Source organism: Canis lupus, chromosome 5, assembly GCF_011100685.1.
Source record: "Canis lupus familiaris isolate Mischka breed German Shepherd chromosome 5, alternate assembly UU_Cfam_GSD_1.0, whole genome shotgun sequence".
NCBI lineage: Eukaryota > Metazoa > Chordata > Mammalia > Carnivora > Canidae > Canis > Canis lupus.
Window position 1 is genome coordinate 70,756,373 of NC_049226.1, and position 15,343 is coordinate 70,771,715.

General features: G+C 50.2%; 1 protein-coding gene across 6 annotated transcripts in view; it reads right to left on the minus strand.

Moving 5' to 3' along the window:
• The window catches only part of PLCG2 (phospholipase C gamma 2), a 174,056-nt gene that overhangs the window by 136,693 nt on the left and 22,020 nt on the right, over window positions 1-15,343 (minus strand). For 5 of the 6 annotated variants that reach the window (XM_038538196.1, XM_038538197.1, XM_038538193.1 and 2 more), the window contains exon 4: window positions 4,391-4,621. In XM_038538196.1, coding sequence (XP_038394124.1) covers window positions 4,391-4,583 — 193 coding nt within the window. In that variant the 5' untranslated portion in view covers window positions 4,584-4,621. Of the gene's footprint in view, window positions 1-4,390; window positions 4,622-10,486; window positions 10,585-15,343 lie in introns of those variants that run through there. The other variant, XM_038538198.1, reaches the window with a different exon arrangement.

Here is a 15,343-nt window from a genome sequence, read left to right on the forward strand (position 1 = left end):
TCAACTCACAACACAAGAAGCTCCTCCATGAGGCCGCCTCCCCCTCTTCCCCACCATCGCTCTCACACCCAGATGGGTAAGAACCTTCCTTCCTCACACAATACCAAGCCCAGACCCTCACTGTAGTACTGATCACACAACCCTGCAATGGCTGGGTGCTGAGTCTGTTCCCCACCAGGGCAGGGACTCCACCCTTCTTCCTGTCACCCAGCAGTCCAGCACCCAGTAGGACAGCAAACACAGGTGGAACACATGAAAGTGCTCAATCATGACAGGGTTCAAAGAGAGACCCTATTATACCCACTGACATTTTATGGTTCTAAGCAAAGCAGCACATGACCCAAAAGCCAAGACTGAGCGTTTCTCAATCTCGGCACTACCGACACCTTGTCCTAGATTATTATTTGTGGTACAGGCTGTGCATTTTAAGATGTTTAGCAGCATCCCCGGCCTTGATCCACTAGATGCCAGGAACACACCCATCCCCAATTATGACAACTATCTCCAGGCACTGCTAAATGGTCCTGGGGGGGCTGGGAGAGGATTGCTCTGGTTGAGAACCACTCACCGCTTTAGACAGCGGGACCCATGAGTGTCTACTGTCACCCAGGCCTGACGGGCAGCGAGGGTGTATAATTCCTGTTCACAGGTCACACACCACCAAAACCAAGTGCCCATGGTCCTCTCACACTAGGCAGCAGACAGCACAGTAACCTGCATGTTTGTGCTACCTAGCAGCCCTGAAGGAACACCGTGGCTTGAAGGTCCCCGTCGGGATGTCACCCTTACAACAGCAGGTTGGAAACATAGCCCTGAGAATCCCTATCGAGGACCTGAAGGCTTGTTCTCTAAGTCGTCAGGGAGCACTGTTACTAAACGCTTTACCCCAGAACTGGCTTTTTCTGTCATTTTTCCATGAATACATCCATCTCACACAGGACTGCCAGTGCATGTTCCAAAATGCAAGTGTGACCGCCTCATCCCTCTTCTGAAAACCCTCAGTGGATCCCTGCTGCCCTCCGGATAAAGTCCAAACACCTGAGCAAGATTTTGCCACCCCACACCACTCATTGTTAGCAACAACAATGGCAAAAATTACAGCAGCAGTTCCCACTGGGTAAGTGCCTATCCCATGCCATGCACCATGTTCAACTCCTCTGACATATTAACTCATTTATTCATTCCCAACCATAACCCAGTGGGGTAGACACTAATATTATTCCCTTTCTAGAGATAAGAGAATTAAATCTCACAAAGCAGATGGAACTTGCCCATGGTCACACAGCAAAGCTCCTCAAATAGTGCATGAAGTCAAACCCCATGCTGCTTGTACCTTGTGCAACAGTGTGGGCTCCATAAGGATCAGAGTCTATGACATCACTGCCATGTCTTCAGTACCTAGGACAGTGCCTGGCAGATTCCACATTCAAATATGGAAGGAAGGAGGGATGGCAGGATGGATGGAAGTCTCAAGAGCAGCATATACCAAACCTAGCTAATTATCCGGACTACTGGGAAGCTTATTAAAATATTGAGTTCCAGCGACCTGAGAGTTTTATACCCAGACGATCACTCAAGTGTAAAATCAAAGAATGGATACATTAGAGTATGTGCCATCTGAGGTCATAGTGAAGAAAATGAGGGGCCAGGTTTAGCTCAGAAAAACACTGATAGAGAGACACCTGAGTGGCTCCGTGGTTGAGGTTCTGCCTTTGGCTCAGGGCATGAACCTGGAGTCCCAGGATCAAGTCTGCATCAGGCTCCCTGCATGGAGCCTGCTTCTCTCTCTGCCTGTGTCTGCCTCTCTCTGTGTGTCACTCATGAATAAATAAATAAAATCTTTAAATAATCAATAAATAAAAATAAAATAAAATAAAATAAAATAAATTAAATTAAATTAAATTATTGAGTTCCAAACCACCTAGTGAATGACAGCCATCCTCAGCCTCTCCAGGGAGGGCAGAAATCCATGAGTTAACTGAAGGGGGAGAAACTACAGGACATGGATTTCAGGAGCCAAAATCCCCTCTGATGTCCCTTCGAGTGAGCTTCACAAAAAGGTTCCAGTAGCTTGTGCTTTTAAAAACCCCCAGGTAGTTCTGATTATCAGCTGGGCTTGGGACCCACTGTCCACTCTCACTATGGCATGCCTGCATTTACCATGAGCGCCCCTTCTACACCCTGCAGGCCCCCACCCCCACCCCAGCTCCAGCAGGTTTCTGGGCCACCTGGGAGGTCAAGTGTGGCCAAATGCATGCAAAACTGGAAGGAAAGTGGGCTGCTTATGTACATGGGCATTTTCAAAGCAGGGCCTCTGGCTCTGAGCCACCAGAGACCTGCTTGGCTCCAAAGCCAGGAGAAACCTTTTGGAATGCAGTAAACTGCATCTGATTCATGATAAGAAATCATGGGACACCTGGGTGGCTCAGTGGTTGAGCATCTGCCTTCAGCTCAGGACATGACCCTGGAGTTCTGGATTGAGTCCTGCATCGCATTCCCCGTGGGGAGCCTACTTCTCCCTCTGCCTATATCTCTGCCTCTCTCTGTCTCTCATGAATAAATAAAATCTTAAAAAAAAAAAAAGAAATCAAATGAAGCTAAGTCACCTGTGGGTGGCCAAGTTCAGAACCCCACAGCAGCATGGATTAAAATCTGGGAACAGGTACCTCCTGGGCTTTTGGGGGGTGCTGCCAAACGGCCCTTTCACTCAGAAGTAACACTTACAGGAAGCTGTCCTTTGGGTTCTGTTCCTGTTAGACTAAAAGCAGGCAAGGATAACCCACACACTGCTGGTGGGAACGTAAAATGCTATAACCACTTTGAAAATAGTCTGGCAGTTCCTAAGATAATTAAACATAGTTACCATATGACCCAGCAATTACACTCCTAGGCAAATGCCCAAGAGAAATGGAAACACACTTGTACATGAATGCTCAGGGCAGCACAATTCACAGTAGCCAAGTAGAAACAACCCAATGTCCATCAATGAACAAATAAACAAATTATGGAAAACCCATACAATGGAGTATTATTCGACCAAACAAAGGAACAATGTACTGACATACTCTACAATGTGGATGAACCTTGGCAACATCACACTAAGTGAATGAAGCCAGACACAAAAGGCCTCATATTACAGAATTCCATTTATAGAAAATGTCCAGAACAGGACAATCAATGGAGACAGAAGACTCATGGTTGCTTAGGGCAGGGGAGGAGGGCAAGGGCTATCAGGGATAGGGTTTATTTTTGAGGGGATGAAACAGTTCTAAAATTGAGGTGGTAGCTGGTTGCACTGTGAATACACTAAAAACCACTGAATTGTCCATTTTCAGTGGGTGAATTGTATAGTATGTGAATTCTATCTCAATAGGGCTGTTATCAAAAAATAAAAATAAAAAAGGGAAGAATGCAAGTATAGTTGCTGTAGCTAATAGCAAAAGACCGTAAAGAACCCAAACATCCCTCTCCAGGGATCAGACCCTTAAGGACAGCCGGAAAATACGTGGCTGTGAAAGAATCAGGAAGACCCAAGTGTGGATCAGAACCGTCTCCAAATAATCACTAAAATAAGAAATCAAGGTGCAGATGTGTAAGGAGTAGGGACTCATTCGTGCAAAAAACAGGACCTGCGTGTCACACAAGCACAGAATACTCTGAAGACAGAAGAACTAGGTAATGAGTTGGCCGCAGGGCCCAGGGTGGGGCTGGGGAGGAGAGACATTTATCAATGAATTGTTTGGTTTCTTTCCATGTGTATATTTCAATTTTTCAATCAAATTGGCTTTAAAAAAAAAAAAGAGTCCATTTTTAAAAAGCAAATTAAAGCAAGTCTCTGCAAGTGAAAATTGCTTAAGCCTCCTTACTCTGTGAAAAACAGTCTTAGAAACTTTAGGAACTGAACCAATTGCCCAATCTAAGGCGGGTGGGGAAAGAAGACGCCACCCCCAGGACCAGAGCTTCATTTAAAAGCTACAGAATCCTCAGTGATGTGCTCGGTCCACATGGAACAAAAGTAAAGGCCTCTCATTCTGTGGTTCATGGTAAGACAAAACAGGCATTTGGCTACCAAGCCAGGAGTTTCTGCAGCTCCGTCACTAAGCTGTTAAGGGGGCAGACTAAAGGGTTCCCGATGCCAACAGGCAGGGAGCACACGCACCCCTGCTGGCCCAGGTGAGCCGCCTAAACGTCACTTCCAAGTTGGCCCACGCAGGTCTCCGTTACATCACCAGGATGCTGCTGGCTGGACTTCCCCCACCTACTCTAAACCCCATCAGAGACCCAGACAGAATGGCCACACTTGCATTTCCAGAAGAAGGGAAGGGATCAAGCGCGATAAGTGAAGGCAGGAAGGGGACAGGTGCCCGCGCCAGGGCTCAAGGGTACTCACAGAAGCCCTCGATCTTGTCGGCTGTCTTGCTCCAGGCCACCTGGCGTGTCTCCATGATCACCTGGACAGTCCTCCGCTCTGGGGTGGACTTGCGGAAGCTGAACACCGTCATCACCGTGCCCAGCTCCAGGGCTCTCTTGATCTGACTCTTCTCGTATTCCGGAAGGCTGTCCACGTGGGCCAGGGCAGTCATTGTTGGCAGAATGGGGGGAGCAGTGAGGGAAGAGGACGCTGCAGGGGCAGAATAAAGAAGTGAATTGGTTTTTGTTAACTAGTGGGGGGGGGATCAGCTAACAGCCAAAACCCTGTCTCATGCCCATCAGGAGGAATTGTGGAAGAATGGTTCTTGTGGCGGGGGAACCCGTGACCACTCGGACAACCCAGGCAGGACACCCAGAGGTTTAAGTAGAAGTGGAGGTATGGGAGGAGCAAGTGACTGACCTGACCTCAGTGACTGAACTGTTATCCTGGCTTTGAATAACCAAATCACCCTGGTCTGGCAGTGACCTCTACCCTCCCCACACACTCCCATGCAGCAGAATATTTGAATAGCCAAAGCAGCCCATTGGCCCTACTCCCCACCCCCAACATCCTTTTCTATCCTGCCTAGATTTTCCTCAGCATCCCCTTACTCCCCAAGTTGGGAACAAAAAAAAGTCCTATTAAGCCACTTCAGATTGTGTCTGGGGAGATCTCTGTGCTGAAATGGAGCCAAAAGGACAGAAAATATCAGGGCCCAGCATCCTCAAGTTCAAGTCTGGTGTGTGGCCCTGGGCAGGCTGGAGAACCTCCAGAAGCTTCAGTCCCATCTCTTCTAGATGCTTCTTAGGGGCACCTGGGTGGCCCAGTGGTTGAGTGTCTCCCTTCAGCTCAAGGTGTGATCCCGGGGTCCTGGGAGCCATCCAGTCCCACATCGGGCTCCCTGCAGGGAGCCTGCTTCTCCCTCTGCCTGTGTCTCTGCCCCTCTCTGTGTGTCTCTCACGAATAAATAAAATCTTTATTAAAAAAAGCAAATGGGCCTGTTGGGATGGTAAGGGATCCTAAAAGCACAATGCCACCAGCAGGGTACCTGGCATCCCACTCAGTGTGCAGCAGGTGTTCTGGAACATCACAGATGCCCACACAGAGACGTTCCAGGCCCCAAATTCTCGAGGCTTCCTTGTCTGGCTGTCCTCACATCTACATCCAATCCATCAGCAAATGCAACACCTCTTCCCAGGTGGCTGGCTCCTCCCAGGATCTCACACCTGGACAATTCTAATCATCTACCTGGTCTCCTGATTCCACCCCAGCCCCCAACAGACCAGCACAGAGCAGTAGCTAAAAGACACTTTTCGAACAGAATGACATCATGTCAACCTCTCTGACCAGCCTGCTTCAGCCATAGCCCGAGCCCTTACTCTGCAGAGGGGAGTCCAATGGGAGACTCTGTAGACCGTCCTCCACTCCTGAGCCATATTTCCACACTTGTAAAGGGGAAGACAGATTATAGAAACCTCCAAGGCTCTTGGAAGGATTAAACCAAATAGTGTATCTTGAGGCTCTTAAAACAATGATGTGGGGTGCCTGGGGGGCTCAGTAGGTTCAATGTCTGCCTTTGGCTCAGGTCATGACCTCAGGGTCCTGGGATGGAGCTGAGTCAGGCTCCCTGCTCAGCAGGAGTCTGCTTCTCCCTCTGCCCACTTGTGCGCTCTCTCTCTCTCAAATAAATAAATAAAATCTTACAAAAAAAAAAATGCAAGGTCAGGTCAGTACTCCTCAGATTTAGCTACAGCTGCTACTACCATCCATTGTCCTGTGCATCTTATCTCCTCCCCGCCCTCCAAATCCCACAGGATCAGGAGCCCACGCTGTTGCTCCATAGAGAGGAAGGTGTCCAGCCAGGGCCATGCAGGCCCTCACTCTGCATCCACTTTCCAACAGCCTCCTGTCAGGCCACTCAAAATCAGGGCCTCAGTTCCCTCATCTGCAAAATGGGGATACCACCAGCCTCCCAGGGCACTGTAAGGTTGGAAAGCTAGTGCATGGACAGGCCCCCAACTCTTAGAGGGGCCTCACAGGATAGTCATCAGCCAGTTGTTCGACATGCAGGTGCCTCCTCTGTGCCAGCAGGGGAGCTGGGGACTGATATGCAAATGAGAGGGAGTGGGGAGAGGCCCCAGCCTTACCCTTTGCCCCCACCCCACCCCCACTCATGCCCATCACCAAAGGCACCTCCATAGGTATCTCGCAGCTGGAGATAAAACCATGAATTACACCTGCTCTCTACCCACCTGGAACCAGACCTGTGTGCTCAACTCCTACCCGAAGAGGTCAGACAAAGCTTCTGGAAGAGGGCATCTGAACCCGATCTTTTTAAAAGGTGAAGCAGGAGGGAACGAGGTTCTGATCAGAGGAACAGGCCTAAGCAAAGGCCCAGCAGCAGGACTGGTAGTGTGCCACAGGCTGAGAGGAGCCTCCTGCCTCATCACCCTGTAATCCAGGACTACGGGCTGAGCCAGGTGCCTGTGGCCAATCCCAGACCAGTGAGCTGTTTACTGGCTTTCCCCAAGTGCCAGCACCTGCTGTACCTGGTTCATCTCCTTTATCTCAGTGTGAACTGCCAGAGGTGAAAACCCAGGTCCTGAGAGGGGAAGTTACACGATCAAGGTCACACACAAACATGGCAGCACCAGGATTCAGAACCCTGGTCTGAATCCCAACTCTGTCAACACCTGCCTTCTGAACTCAGAATCCTGTGGCAGGGGACACCTGGGTGGCTCAGCAGTTGGGCGCCTGCCTTTGACTTAGGTCGTGATCCTGGGATCCGGGATCCAGTCCTGTATCGGGCTCCCTGCAAGGAGCCTGCTTCTCCCTCTGCCTGTGTCTCTACCTCTCTCTCTATATATATTTCTCATGAATAAATAAATAAATCTTAAAAAAAAAAAAAAGAATCCTGCAACAGAAGCTGGCCAGAAAGTAACTAATTCGGCATTTCCATCCCTCTTGAGAGAGGTTAAAGGACCTGTCTAAGGTCACACAGCTGGAAAGTGGCAGAAGTGGGATCTGCACCTGGCCCCAGCTCCACAGCCCTTTTCACCATGCTGACCACCCCCTACCCCCCACCCCCACCCCAGCCATGTGCCTCTAGAGCTTCCTCCCAGGTCTGCAGGCTGACATGCAGCAGGGCACCAATAGGGAACCTTGTCACAACACCTCCACCCCCACTAAACCTGCCTGTCCGGAGGCAGTGGGACCCTCTGTCCTTTCTGATTCTGGCTCTGGGAAGGCCTTGGACTTAACCTTTCCCAGATTCTGGTTACTTCCAGCTCAGAAGTAGTGGATTGGCTCAACTAGAAACATCAGGTCTGGGGCAGCCCAGGTGGCTCAGAGGTTTAGCGCCGCCTTCAGCCCAGGGCCTGATCCTGGAGACCCAGGATCAAGTCCCACATCGGGCTCCCTGCATGGAGCCTGCTTCTCCCTCTGCCTGTGCCTATGCCTCTGCCTCTCTCTCTCTCGGTCTCTCATGAATAAATAAAAAGAAAAAAAGAAACATTAGGTCTCTCCTGTTGCCTCTCGCCAAAGACTGGAAAGAGGTCCTCAGGGCCATAAGATCCTTGCAGTCAACTAACAAAATCCAGCCAGCTCCTGACTCAGGCTTCCAGAGCTTGACGCATGAAACATAGGCAAAGAGGTCTCCAAGGCCTTCTCCCCAAGGGAAGGCACTACCATCACAGGCAATTTTCATTTTACTCCTGGAAAGAAAGACAAAAAAGAAAGAGAAGGAAAGACAGAAAGAAACGGCCCTGAAATCCCTTTTTTGTTCCTGTTTCTCATCTCATCCTCCCTGGGTAACTTTGCAAAAGGACTTATGGTATCAGAGATTTAGTAAGAGGTGTTGCCATTTCTACTTTTCATGTCCTTCTGTTTGAAATAAACTTCTGGGATTCAAGGACCCAGAACCAGGAAGCAGAGAAGTTTACTTCTTTTCGGTGCCTTCGGCACACATTAGGCCCATACAGCAGTTCGTATCAAATCCCACAGAACGAGTCTCTGTTCAATTCTGCAGTCACATCACAGAGAGGGGTAGCTGCTCCTCCAACGGCTCAAAGGAAGGTTGGCGTAGCTGCGTCTCACACCCACCCCACAGCTACAGATTTTATTGGAGGAACAGGCAATATCATCCACTTCAGGTAGGAACGTGAAAGAGTCCATTTTCTTAGGGGGCAAACTGTGATCATCTGTGAAACCATGAAACATGCATATGCTTTGATCAGCAATCACCTCTGTGCAGAAAGAAACACAAAGATGTTCACAGAAGCATTACTGGCAACAGAAAAGAACACAGAAAAGCATTACTGGCAACAGAAAAGAACGGGGAGGGAGGTCCCCTAAAGAAATCATGGGACATGAGTGCTAAAGCATGCTCAGTAGCTATCTGGTAGCATGAGGAAATTTTACAGATCAAGTTAGATTCATGAAATAGATGAAAGAAGAATGGCAAGCCAGTAAGCATCACAGAATTAGGTTTTTTAAAAGGCTGCCCATGTATAAGTCTAGGGGAAGTGGTGACTTTCAGAGGAGGGGAGGGGAGAGATGAGGTCTTGACTTTTTATTAATTTAAGTGGTAACATATGGATGAGCTTTTTCCTGTGTTTTTACTGTTTTCTAAATTAAGAAGGGTTCTGAAGTTTTCTTACCAGCAATTTTCTTTTTAAGATTTTTATTTATTCATGAGAGACACACACAGAGAGGCAGAAACATAGGCAGAGGGAGAAGCAGGCTCCCTGCAGGGACTCAATCCCAGGACCCAGACCCTGGGGTTAACGACCGCACCCAAAAGTACACAGACACTCAACCACTGAGCCACCCAGGTGCCCCATTACTGGCACTTTCTCACTGACTCCACCCAGCAAAAGGGCCATTCATGGGGTCTCACCTTTGCCTCTTCTACGGAAGCATCACACACTCAAAGTGGGGCTGTCATGTAGGAGGGGAGGATGGAGGTGGGGTGGGGAGACCATTTGGGGGAGGCGGCGGTGGCAGCAGCAGCAGCATTGGGCAATTTCAGCATCCATGAAGCCCCCAGTGAGTGCGTCCCTGAACTGGTACATGCAAGGCACACACAGCCTCGCAGCAGGCTACCTGCCTGGGCCTGGCATGGGCCCCTAAATGTGCCCCTCTCTGCAGAACTACAGCTAAGGATGACGGCCAAGCCCCACACATGGCCCTTAGCTAAAGAGGGTCAAGAACTAGCCAGGGCACCCTTTCCATAGATAGGTCCCAACTCTCAACAGCCCTGGAATGTAGGTTTGAGTAGCCCTAGTAGTATCCAGGGTAAGGAACTGGGGCTCAGAGAGGTTCTTCAACGTACCCAGGGTCACACAGCTGGAATTGAAATTCAAATTAAGCTGATTCACAAAGCCACCTGTGTCCTTGTGCCACGTCACCCCCCCCCCCAACCCACCACACTCTCAGTCTGGTTTAAGATCAGGGTGCTGGAAAGAGCCCGTACTCCGCCAGCATCCAGGGGCCAAGCCCTGTTTAGACAACACGGTTTTCCCCCCAATTCTGCTGCTATGGCGGTGATGACTGGTTGGGATTCCAAACCAGAACCAAGAAAACACGCACAGACGAACACATATAATGATTTATGCCCCCACCTGGGGAGGGCGGAGCGGGGATCCTGAATCCCCCCAACCCTCCTAGTGTCTTCTGGGTGAAGGTGCGCCGCCGCCGACCCGCTCCACCGCCCACCCCGCAGCCTCCTGTGTAACACGGGGCAGTGCCGGGGTCCGCCTGGCCGCCCCGAGCCCCGAGCCCCGAGCCCGGAGCCCCGAGCACGGACGCGGCCGGGGAGCGCGGGCCCCGGCGGGCGCAGGAGCCTTGAACGCCAAGGCCAGCGCGAGCCTCCGACCGCACGCTGCGCCGCTCCCTCCGGGTTCCCATGCCCCTCCCGGTGGGGAGGCGACCGGCCCCGGGCCCCGACCCCCGCCTCCCCCGCCTCCCCCGCCGGCCCCGGGCCCCGAGGGCGGGGGGGCCCCGACGGCCAGCCCCGCGCCCGCCCGCGCCCGCCGCGCCCGGGCGCCGATGCCCCCCCGCCCCCGGGGCGCTCACCTGGCCGAGCCCCCGCCGCCCCGGCTCCGGCCCCGGCCCCGGCCCCCGGCCCCCGGCTCCGGCTCCGGGCACTCCCTGCGGCGCGCGCCCTCCACCGCGGGCGCTGCTACTTCTGCTTCGGCCGCGGCCGCGCGCCACGTGACCCCGGGGCCGCCCCCCGCGCCCCGGCCCGCCCCCCGCGCCCCGAGGCCGCCCGCCCCGCCCCGCCCCGCCCGCCGGGGGCCGCCGCGCGCAGCACTTACGGGGCGCCCCCTGCACCCGGCTGCGCCCCGTGCAGGCCGCGAGCGCCGGAGAACCACCTGGAGGTGGCCGCTCTCGGGCCGGAACGGGAAGGGCCACTGAGGCCGCGCCGCGCTCAGGCCACCGCTCGCGACCTTGGGCACGCCGCGTACCTACGCTCAGCCTCAGTTTCCCCATCTGTCAGGCGGGACCCACACAGCGCCGGCCCCGAAAGGAAGGTACAATTGGGACTTGATCTCTTTCCCAGTGAGATTTTTTTTTTTTTTTAAATGACTCACTTTGTAAACCCAGAAGCGTACGGATGTGATAGTCAGATGCCCGCTGTGGTATTTAGTTGATGGCCCTGTTGCATTCTGGTGTTTCACGACACAATGTTTTCCTTTCTTTTTTATTTTTTTTCTTTTAAGATTTTATTTATTTGTCCTAATCTACTTTATGTTTCTAAAGATTTGCCTCTTCTGGACATCCCAAAGGACAGAATGATGGGGAGGGAAACCAGGGGTTCAGAGAAGGTGACCGCCACAGCTAAGGAAGTGGTGGACTCGGGACTTGAACCCAGAACAGAACCTGTCACTTTGCCACCACAACACAGGGTCCTTCTTCTTTCCGATGACGACATTCAAAACTGTCAGCTCCGATGGTTGAAGCAGGATGCCTGTTTTAGCTTGTCTCATTTAATCCTCTGCCTCTTTATGAGAGACACAGGCAGAGAGAGGAGCAGGCTCCATGCAGGGAGCCTGATGTGGGACCTACCCAGGGACCCCAGGATCACACCTTGGGCCAAAGGCAGACGCCCAACCACTGAGCCACCCACGCGTCCCTAATTCACACTTTTCATGTGCACCTTTGATGCAAGTGTCTTCGTGATTAAAGCCAGTGTTAGGGTCACCCACAGAGCCGTCAGAGCACATCGGTTTTGCTCCTAAATTGCTTGAGCTACATCGTTTTTTGAACCTATGAATGTTGCTCCTACCGAAAATGTTATTTCTGAAAACACCAGATGCATTCACCTCACCAACTTCAGAAATCCATAGATTCATTTCTTTCCCTGCACCATCTCAGGAGTGTACCAGTGACTATTTCACACAGACCACTGGCTGCCCTGTTTTCTAAAGAGATCTGTGAAAGGCTTCTTATAACGTCAGCCACTTGGAATCATGGGGCCAATTTCCAAGAAATATGGCTAACTCTAGGTTAAATTTCTTTGCCTTTTTTTTTTAAGTACTCCAACTTATATTTATTTCCATCAATCCTTTTAACACTTTTAATTTGCTACATGTTATACGATGTGCACGATACCTTGGTACAACCGCGTATGTGGACAATTTACTCTTACAAAATCTGCTCGTATAGGGAAGCATGTTGAATCTCTTGCTGACAAAATGAGACTGTGTGCAATCAGAAGTTTTGGAGACCACTCCTGGAAGCCTTGGCTCCTAACCTCTGTCCAAACAGATGCTAATTCTGGCTGGAGCTCTCTCTGGTCCCTGGGGTCAAGCATGGAAAAACTCTCTGTTAATCTATGATTGTAAGCCTACAGCATCTTGGCAGTTAAAATATCGGCATGAAATGATGGTCACAGTACATGGCAGTTGGCTTCTTCATATTTTTAATTGCTTTTCTTCTCTGCCTCATCTGGTACGATGAATGGGAATCTTTAGAGCTCCTCATCTCTTTTTCTTAAACTTCAGCTTGTTTGCTCAAAATAATTGGGACATTAGCTCCTCCCTACCCCTCCTCCTTCTGGGAGCACTAAAATACAAAATGACATTTCTTTTCCAAAGCATAGTAGGTAGGGGGAGAAGCCACCCTATCAAAAGAAGGAAGGAAGGAAGGAAGGAAGGAAGGAAGGAAGGAAGGAAGGAAGGAAGGAAGGAAGGAAGGAAGGAAGGAAGGAAAAGAAAAGGAAAAGAAAAAAGAAAAGAAAGGAAAGGGAAGGGAAGGGAAGGAAAGGAAAGGAAAGGAAAGGAAAGGAAAGGAAAGGAAAGGAAAGGAAAGGAAAGGAAAGGAAAGAAAAAAACCATCACAGGGAGGACTCGCGGGTGTTAAGTCAGTAGACAGTGGAGGCAGGATTGGAACCCAGGTCTGTGTGGTGCCAGCACCCATGGACTCAGAGTCCCACTGCCCATCCAAAGCTGTAACAGAAGGCATTCAGGCAGGGAGAAGTGAATTTGTAACCACTCCACACAGATTCACAAATGGGTCAGGAAGTGACCTCAAAGGGTGGAGGGAACTTTCTTTTCCTTTTCATATAAAAAGAAAGAAGAAGAGGGGGGAGGGGGAGAGGGGGAATAACCTGAAAGAAAATTGTCTTTTCATCAGCAATTGCCTCAACTGTTTATCCTGTGTTCCTCGCCAGTGCTCATTACATACATGTCCTTTCCCCCATAACCCTCTTCCATTCGCTAGCTGCCAGGGTGCACCGGCCGCTTAGGCCCTCGGGGTTCAGGGTTTCTGTTTCCCTCTCTGCAAAACCCATACCTGCCTCCCAGGCCAATGGCGAGGATTAAATGAGACAAGCTAAAACAGGCATCCTGCTTCAAGCATCAGAGCTGACGGTTTTGAATGTCATCATCAGAAAGAAGGACCCTGTGGTGTGGTGGCAAAGTGACAGGTTCTGTTCTGGGTTCAAGTCCCGAGTCCACCACTTCCTTAGCTGTGGCGGTCACCCTCTCTGAACCCCTGGTTTCCCTCCTCATCATTCTGTCCTTTTGGAATGTCCAGAAGAGGCAAATCTTTAGAAACATAAAGTAGATTAGTGGTTGCTGAGGGTACACAGGTAGGGGAAGGGGTACGGGGTTTCCCTTTGGAGCAAGGAAAAAGTTCTAAAATTGTGAAGATGGTTGGACAGTGCTATGAATATACCAAAAGTCACTGAACTATGCATTATAGAGGGGTGAATCGGGGTGCCTGGGTGGCTCAGTCAGTGAAGCCTCTGCCTTCAGCTAGGGTCGTGGTCCCAGGGTACTGGGATCCAGCCACATCCAGCTCCCTGCTCAGCAGGGAGTCTGCTTCTCCATCTCCCTCTGTGGCTCCGCCTGCTTGTGCTCTCTCTCTGTGTCAGATAACTAAATAAAATCTTTAAAAAAAAATAGAGGGGTGACTTGTGTATATATAACATATCTCAATAAAGCTGTTCAAAAGAAACAAATCCTACCTTAGAAAGTTCTTGAAAGAATTCAAGGTAGTGGGTAACAACTGCTAAGGACAACAGGGCTGTCAATAAGTAACAGCCTCTCAGTCTGTTATGTGGTGGGCCCCTTCTCAGCCCCCAGTGAAGTCCCTGCCCCTGCCCCAGGAGTATTTTGGCCTCCCCCTCCACCCCCAGGGCCAAAAATGAGCAGAAAACCCCTGAGAGCCTTCGCGTTTGGTTTCCTTTCCCGACATTGTTCAGAGAAGTGCACGTCCCCTGGGGACAAGCCCAGTCCCAGCTGCTGGCTGGCAGGCCTCTGGGAGAGGAAGTACCACCCAGAGCTGGCTTCCAGACCTTGTCAGGGTCAAGCCAGGCCTAGCAGTTTGGAGGGGGGGCGGGGCCTGAAACCTCTGCTATTTTGTTTTTCAGGTTTATTGAACCATCATTTTTATACAAAAAGCTGTGCATAATTAACGTATACTAGTTGATAAGTTTGGACGGATGCAGATGCCTGTTACCATCACCACAATCAAGGTAATAAACATATCCATCACCTCCAAATGTTTCCTTGTGTTACTTTGTGGTTGTTGCTTTTTGCCTTATGTTATGTATGTGAGTGTGGCAAGAACGCTTAACATGGTATATCCACTCTCTCTTTGGTAATTGAGTATAGTCAACTGTAGATAAAATGTTGCATAGCAGAGCTCTAGAACTTACTCATCTTGAGTGACAAGAACTTTATAACTAAACTTTAGAACACCTCCCCATTCCCCATGCTCCCACCTCCTGGTAGCCATCATTCCATCCTTTGCATCTAGAAGCTTGAGTCCTTTAGATGCCTCACAAGAGAAGAGTCCTGCAGCAGCTGTCCTCCTCTGACCAGCTCGCCTCACTCACGTACTGTCCTCCAGGTCCATCCACATTGCTGCAAACGGTAGGATTTCCATCTTTTTAAAAGCTGAGTAATACCATTGTAGGTACATAGAGCATTTTCTTTATCCGTATATTTATCAGTAGACATTTAGATGGTCTCTACATCTTGACTATGGTGAGTAATGCTGCTATGAGGATGGGAATGCAGGTATTCCTTCACGATCCCATCTTCAGGTTTTGGAGGGAGATAGATAGATAGATAGATAGATAGATAGATAGATAGATAGATAGATAGATATAGATAGATGATAGATCAGAAGTGGGATTGCTAGATCTCATAGTGGTTCTGGTTTTCATTTGGTGAGAAACCTCCTTGATGTTTTCCACAGTGGTTACACCAGTTTGCATTCCCACCAACAATGCACAAGGGTTTCCCTCTCTCCACATCCTCGCCAACACCCATTACCTTATTTATTTATTCATTTATTTATTTATTTATTTATTTATTTATTTATTTATTTATTCATGATAGACACAGAGAGAGAGAGAGGGGCAGAGACACAGGCAGAGGGAGAAGCAGGCTCCCTGCAGGGAGCCCAATGCGGGACCGG